Raw genomic sequence first — 22338 nt, 5'->3', positions numbered from 1 at the left:
TCCTTTCTTCTATTGAATAGAGAAATTAATGCTCTTATTTGTAAACAGTATAGGGAACATACACCCGCAAGGCAATCCCAGCTAGGCATTTTAAAAATAAGGAGGGGGAGGTTAAGAGTGTGCCTAAAAAAGGATGCTATAGACAGATTCTGGGCTGCAATAAGAGTCTCCACCGGCCACTCTAGACAGTTCTGGTCACTGATTGCAGAGGGGTGCGGTACGAGAACAAAGGCCCCTCCCAATGTCCATCATTGAATTGAGCTAGTCGACCTTTCTATCTGGCCTCTGTGCCTCTAATGGGACCACCGTGAAACTCCCCCAAACCAGAATAGAGTCCTTAAATTCATATCCCACTCTAAAAGAAATTGAGGCTGTTACAAGAGGAATGTGTAGTTCTGCCGCTATGGGCCCAGATGAAATCCCCATACAGCTAATAAAACACAACATAACCTCCTGGTGTAAGATTTTATTCCTGGTGTATCAATACTGCTACGAAGCCAGGAATGTCCCTCTATCCTGGAAGGGTAGCATCATCGTTCCCTGTATAAAAAAGGGGATTGTAGCTGCCCTGAGAATTATCGCCATATGGCACTTTTGGATGCGATCAGGACCATTTTTACCAAATTTTTGCTTGCACAGATCAGAGATTGGGCAGAAAGGAATAAAAGTATCCCCTTGGAACATTCAGGAGAAATCATGGCACAACTGATAATATCTCAGTCTTGCAAGTAATTAATGAGAAATACGTCTCTCTGAGAAGGAAAGTGGTTTACGCAGCCTCTGTAGACTTCTACACAGCATTTGATAAAGTAAATTGTGTCTCGCTGTGGAAGAAGCTCTTAAGACTAGGCATGCCTGGTATTCTCCTTGACCTTGTGGTAGCCCTTTACTCCTCCACCTGGTGCAGAGTATTGCTAGGTGGTGAACAAGGCCTATCTCATGCCATTCCAACTAAAAATGGCCTAAAACAAGGGTGTATGTTGGCCCCATTGCTATTTTTTTTGTATCTCTCAGACTTACTTACACATTTAACTCAGTATGAGGGTTTTGCCCCTAAATTAGGAGGTAGGCTGTTATGTTGTCTGCTTTACGCAGATGACATAATTATATTAGATCGCACCCCAAAGGGGCTTAATAATCGTCTTCAAGCCCTCGAGCAATACACGGAAGCCCATGTTTTAAAGGTAAATTGCTCTAACAGCAAAATGATGTGCTTTCATAGGAAAAAAAGATTTAAGTACAGCAGTTTCTGCTGGACCTTGGGAGCTGAACAACTCAAAAGAGTGAACGTATATGCCTTTTTGGGTAAAATCATCTATGGGAACCTTAAAGATAGATAGCACATTGAGCACAACCAAGGGAAGGCTCAATCCCAAGCTAATGGTCTGAATGCCCTATATAGGGCAACTGGCAGAAGGAACTTCAAACATCTCCTAGAAGTTTTTGGGGCAAAGATACCCCGGTCCCTACTCTACGGTATAGAGCACATTGTTGTTTCCAATGGGTCTTTCTCGATAAACTCGAGGGACGTCTCATGAGGAATCTCTCATCTGTAGACTCTGCCTTCTCGGCACCAACATTAAGACTTGAGTTGGGCTTGCGCAGTTCCTTAATTCAAGGATTGGCCACGGTTATTCGCTGGATGGTTAGCCTGATGACATGCAATGATGACTCCTTGCGGTCACTGCTAAAAAATAGAAAGATTAGCTGGCCACAGAGCAAAATATACCATCTGCAGGAATTTTCTATATGCCATAGATCTTCTGCAATTAGACCCTTCTGCAATTTTCTCTCTCTCCAGCATTGCTCAAATCTATACTCAGGAACGCAACTTGAGCGGAAAGTTTCTGCCAGGACAGCCAGGCTTGCGTACATAGGCAGAGGTTTGACATTATATCTGACACCGTAAGGCTGAGGGTTACACAGCCCTACCTCATTTGGAACTTGCACCCTGGGGTGAGAAGATACTGGCTCCTGCTGAGACAGGGGCTGCTTCCCCTTAATACATTACAGGCCAGATGATTTGGTTCCTCTGCTATTTGTAATCTTTGCCATAACGGCACCCCAGACCTGAAACATGTTGAATTAATTTGTCCGGCCTTATCGCAACATTGCCGCAGGTGGCTGCACGCTATTTGTCTCACTCTTTCCTTAAGCACTGCCTCTGAGTTATTACATGCGCTTTTTATTCCGCCAAATGAAATGTTTTGTGTCAGAGTCTTTAATTATTTGAAGTGTTTTTTATCATTGTATTAATTTAGTTAACTGTCTAGGAAAGTTTAATTCTTTTACTTTTTTCGAATGGTTCTTCTTAAATTTGTATTGTTTTATGTTGACCTACTGAGGAGTTCCGTATCATAATAAATAAAATCTTTTAAGTGTGTGGTAAACATCAAATCAAGCATTGGCAAAGCCAGCAGATTTTGCCTCTGCGAACTCTTGTTTTGTCAATGCTTTTAGATATGTTAAACAGCAGTGCTAGCTATTGTGCAGCATGTCTTAAAGTTAACAAAATCGCAGAATGGCGCTGTCAACACATGGACATGTTGCACAGTGGCGCTAGCTGTTGCACAACATGGTTTAAAGTTTTTTTTTAAAGCTATGACGCAGATAGCGTTGACTGTCTCATTCTGCTTTTTTAAACTTTAAGACATGCTGCATAGTTTCTAGTGCTGCTATGTAAGATGTCTAAAAAACATTGACAAAACAAATAGATTTTGCTGAGGCGAAACCTATTGGCTTTGTCAACACTTACTTGTGCAAGTTGGCATTTAGTTTTCTGCATTAGGCATTTACTGTGAGCAAAAGACAAATATAGGATAGGCAGGGGAAGAGAAAGATGAAAAAGTGTCACAAATTGAAAAAGCAAAAACCTCCAAAGAAGGAGGTAAAGAAGCAGGAAGTGAGTATGAATTAATTAAAGAGCCCCAACATAACTGTAGAATTACGCTGCCTCATAACGCATGCCATCGCTCCCAAGCTGAAAATCAACGTGCTGTGTAGACTTACAGCTGGGCATGGGAAAGGCACATCTTTGTTTTACTTGTAAGCAGTGATTAATTTGAGCCGGTGCAGGCACCAGCACTTCTTTTTCAGGGTGAGAACTTAGTTTTCTGCATTAAGCATTTTACCTCGAGCAAAAGACAAATATGGATAGGCAGGGTAAGAAAGAGACGAAAAAAGGCATCACAAATTGAGAAAGCAAAAACGTGCAAAAAGGAGGTAAAAGCGCAGGAAGTGTATATATATATGGATTAAAAAGCCTCAAAATAAGTTTAGAATTATGCTGCCTCAGCATTCAGCACCTGTTTGTAATAGGTTAAAAAAATGGAGGAAAGAGAAAACAGGTGGGCTGACTTGCTGGCTGTTTAAACAGCAAGATGTTATCATGTGACAAACTGAATCACTCGTAAACACTATAAAATGCTTGAAGCAAAGAAAAAAGATTGAGAGAGATTCCTTTCCTAAAGCGCCATCACTGAGACAGAGAGAGAGAGAGAGAGATTAATTGATTCCCTAAAGTGCCATCACCACAACCTCGCTGGAAGCAATCCTCAAATGGCCAATCGCTGTGATTCTGTTAAACTCACTTGATTTAACCACACCTTCCCCATCAGTGGTGCTTAAAATGAACTAATGAAAGTGATGAGCGTGATGGGCGTGAGAATGGTGTGGTTAAAGCCCACAGAATAGATCACAACACGTCAAAAAGCAGCGCTTGCGCGCTGCTATGCTCAGCCTAAAAAGGACAAAATGATCCCGTCTTTATTTTGATTGCGGTTTCAACTTTAGGTAACTAGCACAGTCACATGCACTTTAAATGAAAGATAAATGCAAGAGCAAGTTATTTATGGAAAATGTAATGTTTTACATTGCGAGACCTCAATTGGTTAATGTAGCCTCTCTATAGATGTCTGTCTTTAACCCCAGAGAAAAAGAATGGAATCCCGGTTAGTGCAGTAGGGAATAGTGACTTTATCTATTCATAGTGCTACGAGGTCGCATTCTGAGACTGAGAAAGCACTTTAGCTAAGCAAGTGATTGTAATACACACTAAAAGATGTATCACTCAAAGTGTCACACATTTGGCTGTAGAATGTCCCGTCTAACTACACTGAAACCATGGAAATGCTACGCATATGCAAACTGAAAACGTGGCAGCTATGAGTCTGGTCTGGTCCCTACCTAGGGCAGCTGTTGCATTTATGTGATTGATTGCCAGGAAGTAGTTAGAGGCTCACTGAGTCTGCCTAGTAGGCTGGTTAAAGCTGGCACAATAAATTGATTAGGGTTAATTTATGATATTTATGTTTCCCCTCGTCTTCATTGCTTGATTTTGCTGGCGAGAATGTATGACTCATAGTAGCCCTGCCAAGTGTCACGCATCTCACGTTAGACTAACGTATTTTCGGTCATTTTCCACATTACCGTAATGCCTAAGATTGTCAAGAACATTACCGTAATGACTAAGATTGTCAGGAAAGTCACGAAGTGCAGTAAAATCTTCTTGTTCCAGTTTCTCACTTTGATAAGTAGTGTTTATCAAACGCCACAAGGTGGTGCTGGTGTACAACGAAGGAATGGGATACTTTTATATTACGATATTTATATGGTTCCCTCCTCTGCAAATGTCACTCATAATTACACTGAAATTATGAAAATGTCACACACAGCAATCTGAAACCTTGGCAGCTATGCGGACACCCAGTCACCGCCATATACATAACGGTGTAGTGCCGGTGCAAACGGACTCCAGCTACTCCAGCTACTGAAGTCACGAGCGGGGTAGTGCTGCGGGTACAAACTATAAAGCGCGTGCTGGGCTCCTCCTTTCTGTGGGCGGAGCTTGTGATGTAAATAGTATTGGACTATTGCAAGATGGCCGAGAAATTAAGAGGTGAGGATTGTTTGCTTTTAGCACATCTGTCACGCGCTTTGGAGTTGTGTAGTTGCTCCCTTCGAGGACCACTGCGCGCTGCCTCGCATGTGTGTTTGTTCGAACTTCTAAGAGCGACCCATTTCTGCCCGGTGCAATGCAGTGTGCAACCGGTCGGAGCTGTGGCGGAGCGTGAGTGCGCCTGCCGAGCTGCACCTGGCAGACTCGAGCTATAGAGTTCTTGCAAACCGCTTGGGCATTGGACTGTTTATTTTACGCAGTGATTTGGAGCTATAACTCATGTTCCAAAAAAGCCTGTGGACAGAAGGTGCCCTAGCGGCCTCGGCTTTCACTTCTGCGCCGCACGTTGTCCTGAATGGAAGGCTTAACATGCCTCAAAATGAAAGAGCACCTGCTGCCTAGTTAAAACAAACCCATGGAGGCAGGTGAGAATCATTCCTCATGAGGGCATGCTTGCTTTGTTTGCCGCGTGATGCCAGAACTGCTTGCTGATGTGTTTTTTGCAGAGTGACAATTCTGCGTTGTTGCCAGGCGTGGAACAAACGAGGTTTGATCAACATGGAAGGCCGGTAAAAAAAATAATAATATTAAAACGGACAAATAACACCCCTAAGAGAACCTCAGACGTATCAGTTGCTCCCTAATCTGAATTATCAGGGCCAGTTTTGCCGCTCGTGGTGCCCAGTGCGTCAGTTTTTGTTGACAGTTCATAGCTCACATTGCTATATTAAGATTGTAATTTACGAACTGCAAGGATCTCTATGACAAATGAATTAACCCACTGAGCTATCCACGTAACAGCCAGTTATGTTTTTTTCCCTACGGTACACATTCTTTGTTACAGGCATATTCAGCCTCTGCGCTACTTTGTCACGGGTGGAAACTGCCAATAGACAAAAGTTCGCACTCCAGCAGGAACTTTAATCACCAGAGTTATATTGGCATATTCATACCGCCTAAAATAAACAAGGAACTCTGCATCAGTTGCTTTTTAAACGTGTTATTTCTAAACACAGTGCACCCGAGGTCAGCGCATGGTGCGGTTGCACCAGTCGCACGGCCCTAGAGCACTTCCTGCGTATTCTAAAACTAGTGTGAATATTTCCGTGTTACAATTATGACAGGAGAGTTAGTCGCAGTTATTATTCAAGTATCAACACTTTGCTTTGGCAGACCCCGAGGGAACGTTAATCCAGCAAGATGGCGCAGAATAACCAGGTCAGTTTAAGAGCAAAAGGCTGCTTTTTTACGATGGGTATGCAGCTGAAACTTACATACGTTACAACATATGCTAAGATTGCCCCAGCTCACTAATACAATATTCCAATTAACTCCCCTCAAGCCCACCTTTCCCAAACAGAAACAATCTCTCAATAAAATATCCAAACCTTTCTCACCATCCCATCATTTAATTCACCATTCATTCACACGTGCCCAAACCATCTCTCCCCTATACTCCTTCTGCCAAGGTCTGCTTTGCCATACCCCAACCTTTCCAGCCTATTTCGTGATCCCTATGCTTTTCTGCCACCTGTCCTAAGCAGCAAATGTAAGCTTCATCTACTCCCAAACCAACCAATGAAGTAAGCTAATTAATTACACCAACAAGCAACTACAAATAACTAGGAAAGGCGCAAAATGACCCCACTAACTGACCTGCCTACCAAGACCACAGCATACGTCACTGCATACCCCAATTGCCTTCTAGAAACCTAACTGCCTCCTAAGCACTTCCTCTGGTACCCCTCAGCTAATACAGTGCCACCCTGGGCCATGATTGTGCCACCTGCCAAGGCACCCAGAGGTGGACATCTGTTAGAAATGGGGTCTCTTGTTGGCAGAGCCCTTGTCCAAGTAGGGACCACAGTCCTAGTCAGGGTAAATCATACACAATCCAAATTATCCTGTGCCCACCCTCTGGTAGCTTGGCACTGAGCAGTCTGGCTTAACTTAGAAGGCAATGTATTAAGTATTTGTGCAATAAATCACACAGTAACACAGTGAAAACATCACAAAAATACACCACACAAGTTTAGAAAAATAGATAATATTTATCTCAATAAAATAAGGCCAAAATGACAAAGATTCAATAAGCACAAGATAAAATATAACTTTTAAAAGGTTTAAAAGAGTGTCAATCCTTAGAAAAAAATCTGTTGTCTCTTTGTTACACACAGTACATGGCATGCGTCAAAAAGAACGATGCACGGAGACCGCAGAGGAGGAGATGCATAGAAAATAGTGTTCTGTTGAATTTTCTGACCTGGCACAGAAGATGCGTTGTTTCTTTCCATGCTGCAAAGGGTTTGCTTAGTTTTTCAGTGCGCACTCTTGGTTCCTCACTGCGGTGCAGGGATATTTTGACACCCAGGGACGATGCAGGGAAAATCTTTGACGCGCTGGAGGAAGGCAGGGCACTGCATCGATCCGGTAGGTGATGAGTTACATTTTCCATCGCAAGGCAGGCGCTGCATCGAATTTCCAGACGGGAAGTCGGGGCTGTGTCTTTCTGGTCGGCTGTGCTGCAATTTCACGGTCGCAATGCAGGCTTCGCTTCGATTTCGGCCGGTGGTGCATTGATTTTCGACGCACCAAAAGTTTCCTGAAGAAATGAAGTCTTTTTGTCCCTGAGACTTCAGAAAACAGGAGGCAAGCTCAATCCAAGCCCTTGGAGACCACTTTTGGGGAAGTCAGCAAAGTCCGAGGCCAGCAGGGCAGCAGTGCAGCAGGGGAACAGTCCTTCTTAGCAAAGCAGTCCAGATGAGTCCTTTGGGGAGCCAAGGGAGCTGTCAACCAGCACCGATGTTGATTGGAGCCAGGCTCTAAGGCACAGATGGTTTTAAGTGCAGGGAAATGCTCACTTTCTAAAAGTGGCATTTTTAAAATAGTAATATAAAATCCAACCTCACCAATAAGTGGAATTTTCCATTACCATTCTGGCCATTCTAAATATGACCTGGTTACTCCTTTCAGATCAGAATTTACCACTCAAAAAGAATATGAGGGCAGTCCTAATGCTAGTCTATGAAAGAAGCAGGCCTCACAGTAGTGGAAAACAAACGTAGGAGTTTTTCACTACCAGGACGTATAAAACACATATGTACATGTCCTGCCTTTTACCTACATAGCACACTGCCCATATGTGGTGCCTAGGGCCTACCTTCAGGGTGACTTACATGTAGAAAAAAGGGAGATTAAGGCTTGGCAAGTACTTTTAAATGCCAAGTCGAAGTGGCAATGAAACTGCACACACAGGCCTTACAGTGGCACGCCTGAGTTAAGGGGCTACATATGTGGGTTGCACAATCAGTGCTGCAGGCCCCCCACCAGTAGCATTTAATTTAGAGGCCATGGGCACATGTAGTGCACTTTACTAGAGTCTTATAAGTAAATCAGATATGCCAATTTGGGATGAACCAATGTTAAAATGTTTAATGGAGAGAGCAAATGCACTTTAGCACTGGTTAGCAGTGGTAAAGTGCGCAGAGTATTAAAACCAGGGAAAACGGAGTCAGTAAAGTAGAGGGAGGCAGGCAAAAAGTTGGGAGATGGCCACCATAATGCTGTCAGGTCTAACAACATCCATATGGATGTCATCCCAGGAGCCCACATAGGGAACAATGGTGTAGTATAACCAGTGCAATTTTAGAGCAAAATGCTGCTTTATTAGGACAGGTATGGGACTGAGACTTATAGTTCATTCCAGCATACATTAACATTGCCCCACCTCACTAACATAATGTTAAATCGCCTCCTCACCCTTAAGCCCCCCAACATGAACAAACTCCTAATAACTTGTCATACTTTTTTCACCACCCTCCTATCATTTCATTCACAGTCCATGGACATGTGCATCAACAATTGCTCCCCTGTACTCCCTCTGCAAGGTCCCCCCTACCATGCCCCAAACCTTCTGGCCCATGTTGTGATCCCTATGCTTTTCTGCCACCCAGGAAAACCCCAGGACAGTTTTTTTGTGTGCCCCCTCCATTCTAAGTAAGCTATTGTGTTATTGCTGTCACCATAACAGCTTCCCTTGTTAACCACCAACCAGGATGTTGCCCCAGCAGCCTGAAACACATTAGTACCATCTTGAGACTGACAACTTCTTTGACAAGCAATATCCTAATTCCAATCCATTTTATCTATAAAACAATGAAACCCTCTTTTTTAATAGCTCCATGTTCTGCTATCTGTATTACCCTGCCCTGGCAAAAGCAACTGATTTTTCTGTTGACCTTACACCTGTCTCTGTCCACTTCACCAGATTTGACTTGCCCATGTCAAATCCGCTTTGCCTTCAAATCTGTCCAAAAAATAAAGGTCCACGACCACATAGTTCATCTCATATCGAAGTCTCTCTACACTTTTTTCAGCAGCCCGAACCAGACAACTGCACCAAACCATCTTCCCCCAAATGGGTCAACAGAACAACCGGGCAAGGTCTTGCTCTTGCTAGGCAGTAGTTGTTCCCACTTCATACCACCTCTGGCCCTCCATTCTGTCTTAATCTCCATTGTTCTGATTCACATTTTCTTCCCAAAAGGATGAGCCTCCACCTGCTTTGCTGCCCATTTAACAAAGGGATGATTGATAATCCAAACGCAGAAAATCGTCATGTTGGGTCCCACTACACCCAGCCTGAAATCAAAAAGGAAACCTGTTGCAAGGATAAAGTAATTACAACCCTTCAGTGTGCCTGATATAACATGTATAACAGATGGATGATCATCTGCCCAATCTCATTACTTCCTTTATTCAGTAAGATAATCTATTATCTCATCATGCTGCACTAATCTTAATGGAATGGGTACCAATCTCCATTGGTCTTTTTTCCCATACGTATCAACACTTTTCTTATTCCTGCCAGCAATTGTAAAGCTAATAATCTTTCTCCATCTTCATTGAAAAAATAAATAAAAACCTGCCTGGCTCCACCTACCTCATTGAAATTCTGCCAAGCCTTTACTGGACGCACACTGCCTTGTATCCTATGTATGACAAATCTTGCTCCTTTACCAACTTGATTGTCTTAGATTTTTGTAAATATATCCTTAACTGATCTTCCTTTATTTTGATGTCCTCAACCTTTATCACCCTCTCTGAACCCCTAACCAGCAACTCTGAAACGTGAAAAGCGAAACAGTATAATCATAACATGCTTAACGTAAACAACGTAGCTTCAAAAGCCGACCAAAACTCCTTGTGTAGACCTCTTACCAAATGTACCAACCTCAGCATATCCCCAGGTTCCATCTTTAGTAGCTCCTGCCTCGTCTTTTTCTTGAAGCATTCTCTGCCCCATTTCCCCTGCATTTGACTCATATCCCCAGAAATATTTCTCAAATTATTTTTATTCGTTTTCAGATGAAGAATACACAAACAAACACTAATAATGTGCAGCAGGCAAAGATCGGCCTAATTGATCATAGGTATAAAACTGTGCTGAATGCAGTAGCATGATTGTACAAATCAACATTCTCCTAACATGCAGTATTCGTCCTCTCTACTAGCATTCACAAGTCCATGTCTTGTTGCCAATCCTGTAGATTTGATGGTTTGGCCGTAGTCCTCCCTATTTTCGTGCTATATTTCTCTTAGCAACTCCTAGGCCAAGGGACAACAATAATTTGCTAGATATTGATAGAGGATCATCACCCCAAACATTTAGTATGCAGCATTTGACTATGTCCGAGATGGGATATCCCATCACATTTTTCATTGTGTCCCTGATGGACGGCCAGTAATGTTGTATGCGTGGGCAATCCCAGACCACATGTAGGTAGGTCCCTTCCTCCCCACAGTCCCTCAAGCAGACCGCTGTTGGGCATCTGCTCATGGCATGTAGGATTGTATGGGAGTAGTAGGAGCGGTGCAGTAGGCGTAGTTTGACCTGTCTAAAACCAGATTCAAGGGCTGTTTCTCTGGGTGCCTCCAGTGCCTCCTCCCATTCGCCCTCCTATCCCCAGAAATATGTGCCATCATAACTTATCCCTGGCAATTTTCCTGCAATTGTACTGACTGAAACGCCTCTGTCAATGTTATACATGATAAATCTCACCACATCCTCTCTTCTGGCTGCAATGTAATTCTCACTTTGCCCTCTTCTTGCCTCGCTAACTAAATATTCTTCCCAAGCCTGCCTGTAAGCTATTCTGGTACTATTCGCAATGGAGTTCTCTACCAATTCCAGTATTCTCACTTTCCCACTTTCAAGATTTGTTGTTGCCTCAGCCTTCTGCAGATCTGCTCCGGGTGCCAAACTACAGACTCTTTGCCACTGTGAACAAGACAGTGCATCTGCAATTATGCTCACACTTCGTACGTGATTGGCTCTAAAACAGTGGTAAACACTAAACATCTGAGCATGAAGCACTGCAACAACTTCAGCAGTCTGCTATCCCTTACTATTTGGCCATTCATCAAAGCTCCTGCTGTCAACATAAAAATGGCCCCACACAAAGGTAGTGCAGCTACCAGTAAAATAATATTCTGCACCCCACAAAGCTAGTGCTATCAGGGGCGGAAAGAATTCAAAGAATGCAATGCTTCATCCTTCTTTTTTTAAAGTCGCTGACCAATGCTTAAACTCCTTCTGCCTTATCAAAACAGGCCAAATCCACCTGCACCAGCCACATCTGAAACAAGCATTTGTAATGCAATGAGTCTCGCATTTGCTCCAGTTAGAGCTTTTGACGTCGTGAATTCCTAACTGGACTTTTCTTGCCACATTCATTGAAAATGAAAAGTAAAACATAATTTGAAATAAGAGTCGTTTCAAAGCGCCATATATACTTTGCATAAATTGCATAGAAGTCATTAAAAGCAGGTCATGCCTATTGAGAGTGCTGAGAATCATGGACTATCTGTATTGACCATTTTTGGAATAGGGTTTTGTCCTATTAATTGAGTCCAGCCGGACTTTTAATAGCTCTTCTTTCAGGCGATAGGTGGAGAGGTAAAATGGGGTGTGTGGGAAAGGCAAGCAGACAACTTTACCTTTCAAGGAGAGTGTTCCATCAAGAAATCCACACTTACCACATGATGTGAATAACGAAATCTGTTAGTATAATTCCTTGGGAGAATGCACTGACAGTAAATAAAGCCTCTTGAATAACTTGCAGGTTTTGGAAGAAGCAATGTCCCAAATGTTTAAATACATGAACAGCATATTAACATTAGAATAAGTTGCTACAATCAAGTCATTTAACTGTAATGCATGAAACTAGTTCGAATGGCAGGTGGGTTTACAGCTGTACTGGTACCTGAACTGACTTCATGTGGGCCATTGTTTTACTGACATGCAAACTAACGTGCAAACCAAGCCTGCTCTATGAATTGCTGTATTGACTGTGGCAGTGGTAAGGTGCAGTGTGTGATTTGACTTAGGGCATAAGGGTCGACCTCATATTTTAGGTGTTAGCCCCACACAAGCCTGGAACAACCCTAAGTGCCTCCTTAACTATTGGCGTGGACAACGCTGACAGGAGCTAACATTTTTGCCAACCTGACGCATCCATCCCTCAAAGCATACAGGCAGATCAACCTCGACAAGAATATTTTATGTAAGAGTACCTAAAAAATACAGATCGCTCACAGAATCAAGTGAGGTCAGGTGATAGACAGGAAAAGAATAACCTAGCCACTCTGCCATATCACTAGCTTACATTAGTGCATCGCAGTCTGTGCCACTGAAGAATCCACCCTTTGATCAGCGCAAATACAAAACAAAGGATGGCCATTTGTCCGTAGGTTAATATTGCACAGTAAAAAAAAAAGAATGCAGACTACTTTAGGTCACTGAACTACAACAGGAACTCATCTTTCAATGATTATAAAGCAACACCAGGATGTCTACTCAGCTGCTATACTAAGTACAAAATAGGTTTTGTAATTTCCGAGCTTTGACGGTACTCGAGTCATCCGCATGTTTTTTTCATCTTTACAGTGTGATACATGTAACCGTGTTTCTTTCCTGATACAGATTTGGGAGCAGAGTTACCAATATGCAAAATAATCAGTATGACAGAATGCATATATTGACATTGGAAAGTTGCAAGCGGTCAGGAAAGCCTGTTTCACTGACAGTTGTCGACGACGGGCCAAAGAGTGGTTGCCTTTGTGCACGTTATTGCAAGAATAGACAATAAGCACACCGAAAAGTTGACAGCTCTGACAAGCAATAAGCGCTACCATAGGCCGGGAGCCTGAAGTCCTGTCACCTACACAGATTAAGGAAAGAGAAAGCACTACAACTGCCTGCAACACACACAGAGCGCCCATTATGCACGACATTTAAGACCTACCAACCAGGGCTGTAAAGATAAGCCAGACATATACATCCCACCCCAGGGCAAGATCTGCACATATTGATGCTTTTGCGGCCAAAATCAATAACATTGTAGTTATTATTCGTCTGACAGGGCCCATCATAGGGCCACTACTCTCCAGATACAGTGTTCGGCAGAAATGGTAATGATTGTTTGGTCCGAGTACAAGGGCTCATTGTGCCCATGGCAGCTTAACAGCTACTCTCGCATGGGTACTGTTGCACCGTCGCCGCACCCACCTGAGTCACAGAGATTTGTCAATCTGGGATCCTCAGGTTGAGGGTGATCCTTTGCCCCTCCACCGCCTGTCAATACAAACACAGAACAGGTGGCTACGTCACATCCACCTTCAAAGGCGTGTCCTGACACCTGGGGCCAGATGTAGCAAGCATTTTGCATGGTGCAAGCTGTGAAAATCGCAGTTTGCGCCATGCAAAATGCCGTTTGGGATGCTTATTCGCAATTTGCGAGTCGGTACCGACTCGCAAATTGTGAATGCGACTCACAAATAGGAAGGGGTGTTCCCTTCCTATTTGCGACTCGCATCGCTATGCTAAATTGCTTTGTGACCACGAATGCGGTCGCAAAGCAATTCGCAGTTACCACCAGTGTCACACTGGTGGTAACCCATTCACAAAAGGGAAGGGCTCCCGATGGGACCTCTTCCCCTTTGTGAATATTGCCAAAAAGGGTTTTTCAGAGCAGGCAGTGGTCCATTGGACCACTGCCTACTCCGAAAAACCGAAACCAAATGGTTTCATTATTTTTTTTATTTTGCAACTCGTTTTCCTTTAAGGAAAACGGGCTGCAAAATAAAAAACTGCTTTATTTAAAAAGCAGTCACAGACATGCAGGTCTGCTGTCTTCAGCAGGCCACCATCCCTGTGAGTGCAGGGACTCACTGTGGGGTCGCAAAATGCGACCCCATAGCGACTCGCAGAAGGTGTCTGAGACACCATTCTGCATATGGTTTTGCGACTCGGAAATGGTGAGTCACAATTTCCGAGTCGCAAAATCTAATTTTGCTATATCTGGGCTCTGTCTTAACAAATAAAAGCAAGATAATTCCCTGCAAATAAACCAAGCATTTGCAATGCAGTGGGTATTGCATTTGCTCGAGTTAGAGCTATTTTCATTCTATACTAACCAGACTTTTCTTCAACACATAAACTGAAAAGGAAGAGGAAAACAGTTTCACATAAGTGAGCCGACGGCCGCCATCAGCGCAAAGCAGACACACAAAGGGAAATAAAAGTTCGCTTGCAGTGAAACCTGTCGGCAAAAGTGCAATTATCCATGTAACCGGCAAAAGTGCAATTACCTATGTAACAGGATCGATGTCATGCAAAGCACCCGTCTACTGCCCAGCGAGATCGCACTTCAAAATAAAGAGAGAAAGTAGTCCAGAAACCAGACGGAAAACAGCGAGCCTCATATGTTTTCTGTAGTTGGTTGGTGCGCTCGAGGAGGGCTAAACACCGGAAAAGGCATGACGTATGTATGCCTTTCACTAATGAAAGCAAGCGGATTTTTAAAGGCAAGCCCACAGACCAATTAAAGTGACTAGCGTGACATGGGCGTGGTTAGAAGCCCAAAGAGAGATTACAGCAGGGGATAGAGCGCTTTGCGCTCGCCCCTAAAAATCTCAATCTGCCAGTGAAAATCATCATCCATCAACCCCATGGTTACACCATTTAAAGCTCTCAAAAACATTCTGTAAACCTCCAGGTACGCCTTCATTGCTGCTGAAGCTGCTGAAACCCTGATCCTATGGTGAAAAAGATAAGCACCCGCCATGGTGTAACCAGACCACCACAAAAGATCTGCCAGCTTTGAAGACCCTTATGCAAAGTTAAGATGACTTAACAGTCTCTGCACCTTCCTAAGCTGCAGTTTAGGTACTTCAGTTGCCTCCTCCAGAAGCTGCAAGTCCTCTTATTTTGCTCTCAGACAATCTAATTTACATATGTATTGCCAATCGCAATATGTAGGAAAACGAATGTTGTGTTTCGACCTTCTGTTTTCTCTGGTGCTAGGGGCACCCCAAGCTCCCAATCTAACTTCTGAAACAGAAGACCACAAACTCTAGTACCGCCATCTCCTAAAAATAGAAAATCATCCAGGTAGTACGTGACAAATATGTGACCTGACGTAACCACAAATCACCAATACAGAAATGTACTGAAAGTCTCGAACAGCCCACAAAATACTGCACACCCCATAAGCAACGCTGTCACCATAGAGACTCCCATCAAACTGTAGACTTAACAAAGAGAAATCAAGCGGATGTACTGGTAGTAGTCTAAAGGCTGATTTTATATCACGTTTGGCCAATCTATCCTCTGCACCACATCGATTAGTAAATCTCATAGCCACATCCACTGAGGCAAATTGCACAGCAATGTCGTCTTTTGCAATGAAATCAATAACCAAGGAACCTTCTGCCCACAAGTGGTGTACCAGCTGAAATTTCCCTGGTGTTTTCTTGCACACAACTCTCAAAGTTGAGACCATTAGGTCCTGCAGTGGCCAATAATTAAATGGAACAGCATTCCACCCTTCTGCAATTTCTTTACTTAATTTGTCCCATACTAATTGTGCAAATACTCTGGCAGACTTCAAATTGTCAGCAAATCTTCGTTGGCAGAAATTGAGGAAGAGGACTGGTGAGACACCTCAAGCTTCCCAGCTGAAGGGGCGATAAAGGTGAGCTATAGGCCTATCCAACTGAAGCTACTACACGGAGTATACAACACTAGAACATTACTACACAGGATTGGTAAGGTGGAGAATGCCCTTTGACTTCGACCCTGTGGGATGGAAGGCACCTTATCCACACATGGTGGCACTGCCCACACATACACCATTTCTGAGACTGAGTAATGGAATCGTTGTGAGAGACGGGGGGGAGCACCATAGAGCTATCACCACCTCTGGCCCTGCTGGGTATATGGCCAACCGCAGACCTTACCAGATACCCAAAAAATACTAGTGAACTTGGGCCTGTTGGTGGCCAAAAGGGATATAGCCCAGAAGTGGGGTAGTAAGACAACACCCTCCTTCCGGCAATGGGAGGAAGGGAGGCATCATTGTAAAATTGTGAAGCATGAGGTCTACAGTTGTAGGGGATGTGAGAAAAAATGTACTAAGATTTGGGGTGCACGGTTCCTGGGGGTATAGAAACAGATGTTTGTCGTTTAGCAGCTGTAGCGCTGAAGTAACCACAGCAGGATGGCGAGCATGAGGGTGAGGGGGTGCAGCGTGGGTTGAAGCTGATCTTTACGGTGGAGGGGATATCCTGAGTTTGTATTGATGCAATATTTATTCATTGTTATTGTTTATACTAAAAGCAAATAATAAATACTACTACAAAAAAAATCTTCGTTGGCATTTTCGTTGGTAACCTAATCAAATTCCTTCTATAAATCCCCATTCCAGAATCAAAGCCTTTTCTTTACATGGATAAAACACCAATCACGAAATCAGTAGCTCCAGTTTAATGGGTGTAGAAGCTTTTTGACCAGGTTTACGTTGTCCTCCCTGCCCTCCTAAACCGAAATTGGCCTCTTCCCCAAAACATTGTAGCACTGCGTGTTTACTTCTGCATTTTACTCTTTCATGCTTGTACTTGCTTGGATTTCAGGGACAATAGTGTCTGTTGGAGTTTCAACATGCGCTTGATTTAGGTGTCTGAAATCTACCCCAGGAACGAAACCTCCCCTGGTGGGTGGACTAAGATAAAGCCGGTACTGCACTGCCAAACTACTTGCTGTGTGGAGCGTGGGTGGCGGGCCCGTTGAGTTCTACATCTACTGTAGCCAAAGCTCACTATCCACACCCCCACCCTGAGGCTTGTCTGCTTCAAGCTTAACCTAGCTCTGAATTTTCATCGTAATGTAACCAAGTGTAACCCCTAAAATCCATAAGTACCTTCCCTTCTGTAGTGTGTCTATGTATTTAAAATTAGACACTGACCTGTCTGGGAATTTCTCACAGTAGACAATAATGTATATAAAAAAAATGCTTTTGTTCATGTGTCAGTGGTGATAGGTACTTATAGGCCTTTTCGCTAGCTCCCATGCTTTTCCCTTAGACCCCCACTTAGCTTTAACTTCTCCATGTAATAGCTTATAAACATCTACAAATTCTCCCTTTCACATTGTGTTTATTTCATGGCTAAGAAAAGATTGGCTCCAAATGGCATAGGCAACCCCATATAGGGTAAACATTTTAGCCCATCTGATATTCTCTTACCTTCAAACTCTTTAGCCTGGGCCTCACGCTCCTGAATTTCCTATCTTTCTCCAGCTTACCTGCTTGCTTGCTTTTTGTGTCCCCCCATATCCATTCTCTGTTTAAGCCCTGCGTTTCCTCTGTACCCACCCATTAGTCTACCCTAGCTGTACCCACACCTTTATTCACCATTTGTGCACTCTTGTTTTCTTCCCCTTAATTCCCAGCAACTCCACCTACCAGCCTCACCTTGGTTTAACTAGTCGTTCCCCTTCCTTGAAGTCCCTGTTCCAATCCATCATTCTTTTCAAGTTTCTCTATAACCCTGCATGTTGCTCTTTGTCACTGGATATCTGAAAACTATTACGCCTTCTGGAGGTGTTATTTTGAGCTCTTACTGCCAATGTGGAATTTCTCCCCCCTCCAGTTCCTCTTCACCTCCTTCATAGTCCAACTCCAGGACATCTTCCATACCCTAAATGCCTTCATTCTTACTCCCACTGGGTCGCTCACAGACGCCCGTACCATCATCAAACAATCTCCAATTTATATCAGATGGAGTGCCGTAGTTGCTCCTTCTATCCTCCCATGATGTCGGGTTGGACGCTCCCTGTCTTCAATCCAATGCCTACAGGCAGCATTAAACCTTACCAGAGACTGCAAACCACGCTCGCCTCAATATCCAACATCTTCCTAACGTAGGCCTTCAGTGCCCCCCAACCTGATGGGACAATGGTTCTGTCTGCCTATTTATCATTCCTTTGCATCTGGTCATCTGCCCCAGGTACCCAATCCGATCTCCGTCCGCCTCTTCAACTACTTCTTTTATTGCTGCTTCCTAGGGAACTGTACTAGTCTGTAAAATCACAGTATATGCCTGCCAACCTTCTCCTGCTTTTTGCAAATGCCTCCTTTTTTCCTCCATGCACCCTTTGCCAGACTACCCCACTCACTGTATCACTGTGTGGCATCCCTGCACACTGCTTTCCTCATTTGATAAACTTTTAGTTTTTTATTTACTTGAATTGCAAGTCTGTGCTGTCATTGTACCTTGCTTGAGATTCTCTATCATGCACACACTCAAGAGCCACCTGCTGGCTCCTTAATGAACCTGTGCTCTTCAATACTGGCGCCTGCTGCTGCGCCACCTGCTGTCTGACCTTTCTCACCGTAGGCACTCCAGGCAAAGCCAACTCCGCCCAAAGGAGTGTCCGCTGCCGAGCACTTCCTCCCTCAATGCCACCTGTGCTGGCCAGCCACTTCCTTTTACTACGGGGAGTGCAAGCCCATCCTTTGGATGTAGGACCTGCTTCCCCAGGTCCCAGCTGAGATAAGGCTTAATTTGCTGCCATGACGCCTCCTGCTGGGATACCACTATCTGCCCTCCACTCCTCACAGCATCAAAAGCTTTGCTTTTCACCTTGGATTTGGGGGGTGAGAAGCCCAAAACCTTGGTCCCAACCCTGCTCACTGCCTCTCTTCTGGGATGTGTAAGCTCCACCCAGGCCTGAGATAAAACCCTGGGGAGCATAAGGTCTTCCCGCCCAGCCTCCATCAAGACTTTCCACGCCTCCCTCACCATTGACCCATTTTCCTTCATAATAACGTTTCTACCTTTGCCTGTCAGAGTAAAACTTTACTCCATACCGGTCTGCACCACAAAGCAAAATAACCCAACTAACTGACCTGCGTACTAGGACCACTGCGTACATCATTGTGTACTCCAACTGCCAGTGATTTCCTTGTAGAATTAATAAAAAATGGGGGACAATTGTTGTTTTTGCAGTACAGTTTTTTTAATAAACACGATGAACCGGCAAGCAGGCCTGATACTTATGTTGTCCCGTAGGCTCTCAATATTATAATAAGACTACTGGATTTCGAGTGGCAGAATCGCCTGCGGTGTGGGAGACTGAGTCTAACCCACTGCAGGTGACACCTATCGCTCCAATCCAGGTTCTGCTCCGGCTAACTAGCAGTGCCTCATCTCTACCTGAGGGCAGGGATGATTGGGCAGCTGAGCTCATGACATAACTGGTTTCTCAGGGAAGCTGTGGTCACTCAGGTCTCATCCGTTTCTCTCAGGTACATTAGTCTCATATACACAATGACAAACAGAGGCAGTATATATTTCAATAATGCTTTAATAAAGCGACTGCATCTTAGATAGCAAGGCGTGGACTACAATAACCAGGATGATACAGCATGACAAGATTAAAATTGTGACAAGGAGAGTAAAACTTAAAAATAATGCTACCATATTATCACTAGAGTCAATAGACCAATTCCTACCTAGGCTATGATAGAGCACAGCCCCCGCAGCTGAATGCTTCCCAAATTGCCCCGTGTCAACACTTGCCAATTATATCATCTTTTTTACCCATCTACCGAACGTTGTTGATGTTACTAGAGCAAATGGTTTTCTGAAAGCTAGCTATAAAGATGCAGATGTCCTTACCTCTCTTGTTATGAGGACTTATTATTCAAGATATTCCGCTACACAAAGCTTTGAGTGTGATTTGTGCTGCCCATTTTATGTTCCTAGATGACACGCTTGTTTCCGTGGGCGCCATCTTGTACAGGGCTCAATACCTTTTAAACAATTTATTGTTCTCCCATTTGATTTGCCTTAAATCTTCAGTTACCAGTACTCTCAGTACCAGGGGAGCCTGAGGCCAGGGAGTGGGGTTGCAGTTAGACATTTCTTTTACCCTACCTGTTTTCAAACTCTTCATGCTGTAAGCGGCATGTTTTAGACACGCCCCTCTCTATGATATGATACTTATATTCAGCCTCACAGCGCATCAGATTTGTGCTGCCCATTTTATGTTCCTTGTAGATATGCTTGTGTCATTTTAACTATGATCTATAGGATCAGGCAGACCATGACTCTGAGAATGTAATTGATGCTATGTCCGGATTTGGGGTTGCTTTGATAGTAGTTGCTCCAACCATGTGGCGGGGCATACCCTTGTTGGTATTTTTACTAATAATATTTTTATCTCCGGTCCATCAGCTCTACAGCTGGTGTAGACCCATCACAGAGCGCTGACCTGGGAAATTGAACTTTCGCCACTAACCACCGCTCAAGACTTTTCTCAAGATATCAGTCTACCAGGTCTGGTATAAAATTCAGGAGTTGGATTTTAACCGGCTTCTAATGGAGTGGCAATTAGAGTGGTCAAATTATATGAATCAATTATCGAACGACTGAAATCTGCAGTTAATACCCTTGCACCTCCTAAACACAGCACTCGCCAAAGAAGCAAACCATCAATGAAGAACTAAGGGCCGTCAACCAAAATTGTTTGAAGGCAGGAGATGAGATAGAGGAAGGAGTATGACTTGCAAGAGAGGGACAAATACAAGCATTGTGTTGCAGAATATAAAGATGTGCTGTTAAAAGTCAAATCTAAATACTTCACTAAAAAACTTGAATCTGCCGCTAACGCCACTGAAGAGCTTTTTCAAACTGTCCTTAAACTCTCGACTACACCCACAGGCAAGGCCACAGATTGTAACCAGGCCTTTTGCAATTCACTTGCCACAGTTGTGCCGCAAACAATTCCATAGGTCCAGGGAACGAGACTTTTGCAACTGTTCCCACTAAAATCCTCTTTTGGTGAATTCGCTCATCTTAAAGTGGAACAAGTGAAACAGGCCATTCTGTCCACTAAAACCGGATCCCCACTGGATCCTTGCCCTCTGTAGACTTTCCAGAAAGCTGTTGATATTATTTCCCACCACTTGATCAAGATCTTTAATGCCATGTTCACTTCTGGGATTTTCCCTTAACAATGGAAACAGGCATTGATTCTTTCTCTACTGAAAAAACCCTGCCTAAGTCCAGAAGACCTCAACAGCTATTTGACTGTATCCCAGATTCCTTTTTCGGCTAAGCTGGTGGAGAAGGCCAGAACCAGCTGCTGGATAACACCCAATTTGGATTTAGAAGCTGCCATAGCATTGAGACGGCGCAAATTGTGGCCACAGAGGAAATGAGGATTACATTGGATAAGAGTGGCAATGCAGCCCTTATTTTGCTTGATTCGTCTGCAGTTTTCAAAACGGTCAATCATACTTTACTGATTGACCGCTTACAGAGGATTGGAATTAAGAATGCTGCCTTGGCACTGCTGCACTCCATTCTTATGATCGTATGTAAACAGTTTCCCTTAAGGAATTTACCTCTGAACCTTTTAAACTCAGGCCTCAAAAATTCTACTCGCCCACTCACTATGGCAAATCATATTTTTTGAAGTAGAGCTATGTTTATGACCTACTCCCCCTTCTGGCAAGTTGACAAAGAACAGGTGTTTGGTTCAGTAAGAAAGTGCAGGAGCAATAAAGATGCCCTTAAATCTTGTGATCTTGTCACATTAGCTCTGTGTTGGAGACATAGGTTAAAAGTCAATTTGTCTTACAATTAATTTTCCTTCTGACTGCAGAGTTCCAGGATTTTGTAAGGTGAACTCTCTGACCTGCTGCACAAAGAGTTATTTAAATCTTGTGTGTGCAATATTTAAAAAAGATATTTCAGTATTTGTGAAATCCCATTTTTTTAATACTTCTGTGTGATGAAAAACCTATTTTAAAAGGATGAAAACAAATCACACCACTTTGCTAATGATACATTTGTTTTCTGAAACCCAGTTTTCACAGATTATTTTTAATACACTATATGATATTTATCAGTAAAGCTGCAAGTTAGTGGAATGGTTTTTGGACATTTCTCAAGATATTTATTGTCTGGAAAAGACGTGCTGCCACATCATGCTTCAGTTATATATTTATTAAAAGTGAGTTTTTAAACATAAACTGAGAAATACTGGATTGCCCTTATGACAATGCTATTAGTAAACTAAGAGGCAAGTCATG

At 43.5% G+C, this 22338-nt stretch overlaps 1 protein-coding gene across 2 annotated transcripts in view; it reads left to right on the top strand.

Moving 5' to 3' along the window:
• The first annotated feature begins 4843 nt into the window (after window positions 1–4843).
• Window positions 4844–22338, top strand: part of SUV39H2 (SUV39H2 histone lysine methyltransferase) — a 343208-nt gene continuing 325713 nt past the window's right edge. For both annotated transcript variants that reach the window (XM_069228723.1, XM_069228722.1), the window contains exon 1: window positions 4844–4897. In XM_069228723.1, coding sequence (XP_069084824.1) covers window positions 4879–4897 — 19 coding nt within the window. In that variant the 5' untranslated portion in view covers window positions 4844–4878. The remainder of the gene's footprint in view (window positions 4898–22338) is intronic.

This window comes from Pleurodeles waltl, chromosome 4_1 (assembly GCF_031143425.1).
Source record: "Pleurodeles waltl isolate 20211129_DDA chromosome 4_1, aPleWal1.hap1.20221129, whole genome shotgun sequence".
Classification (NCBI taxonomy): Eukaryota; Metazoa; Chordata; class Amphibia; order Caudata; family Salamandridae; genus Pleurodeles; species Pleurodeles waltl.
This window is presented reverse-complemented; position numbering and strand designations above follow the sequence as displayed.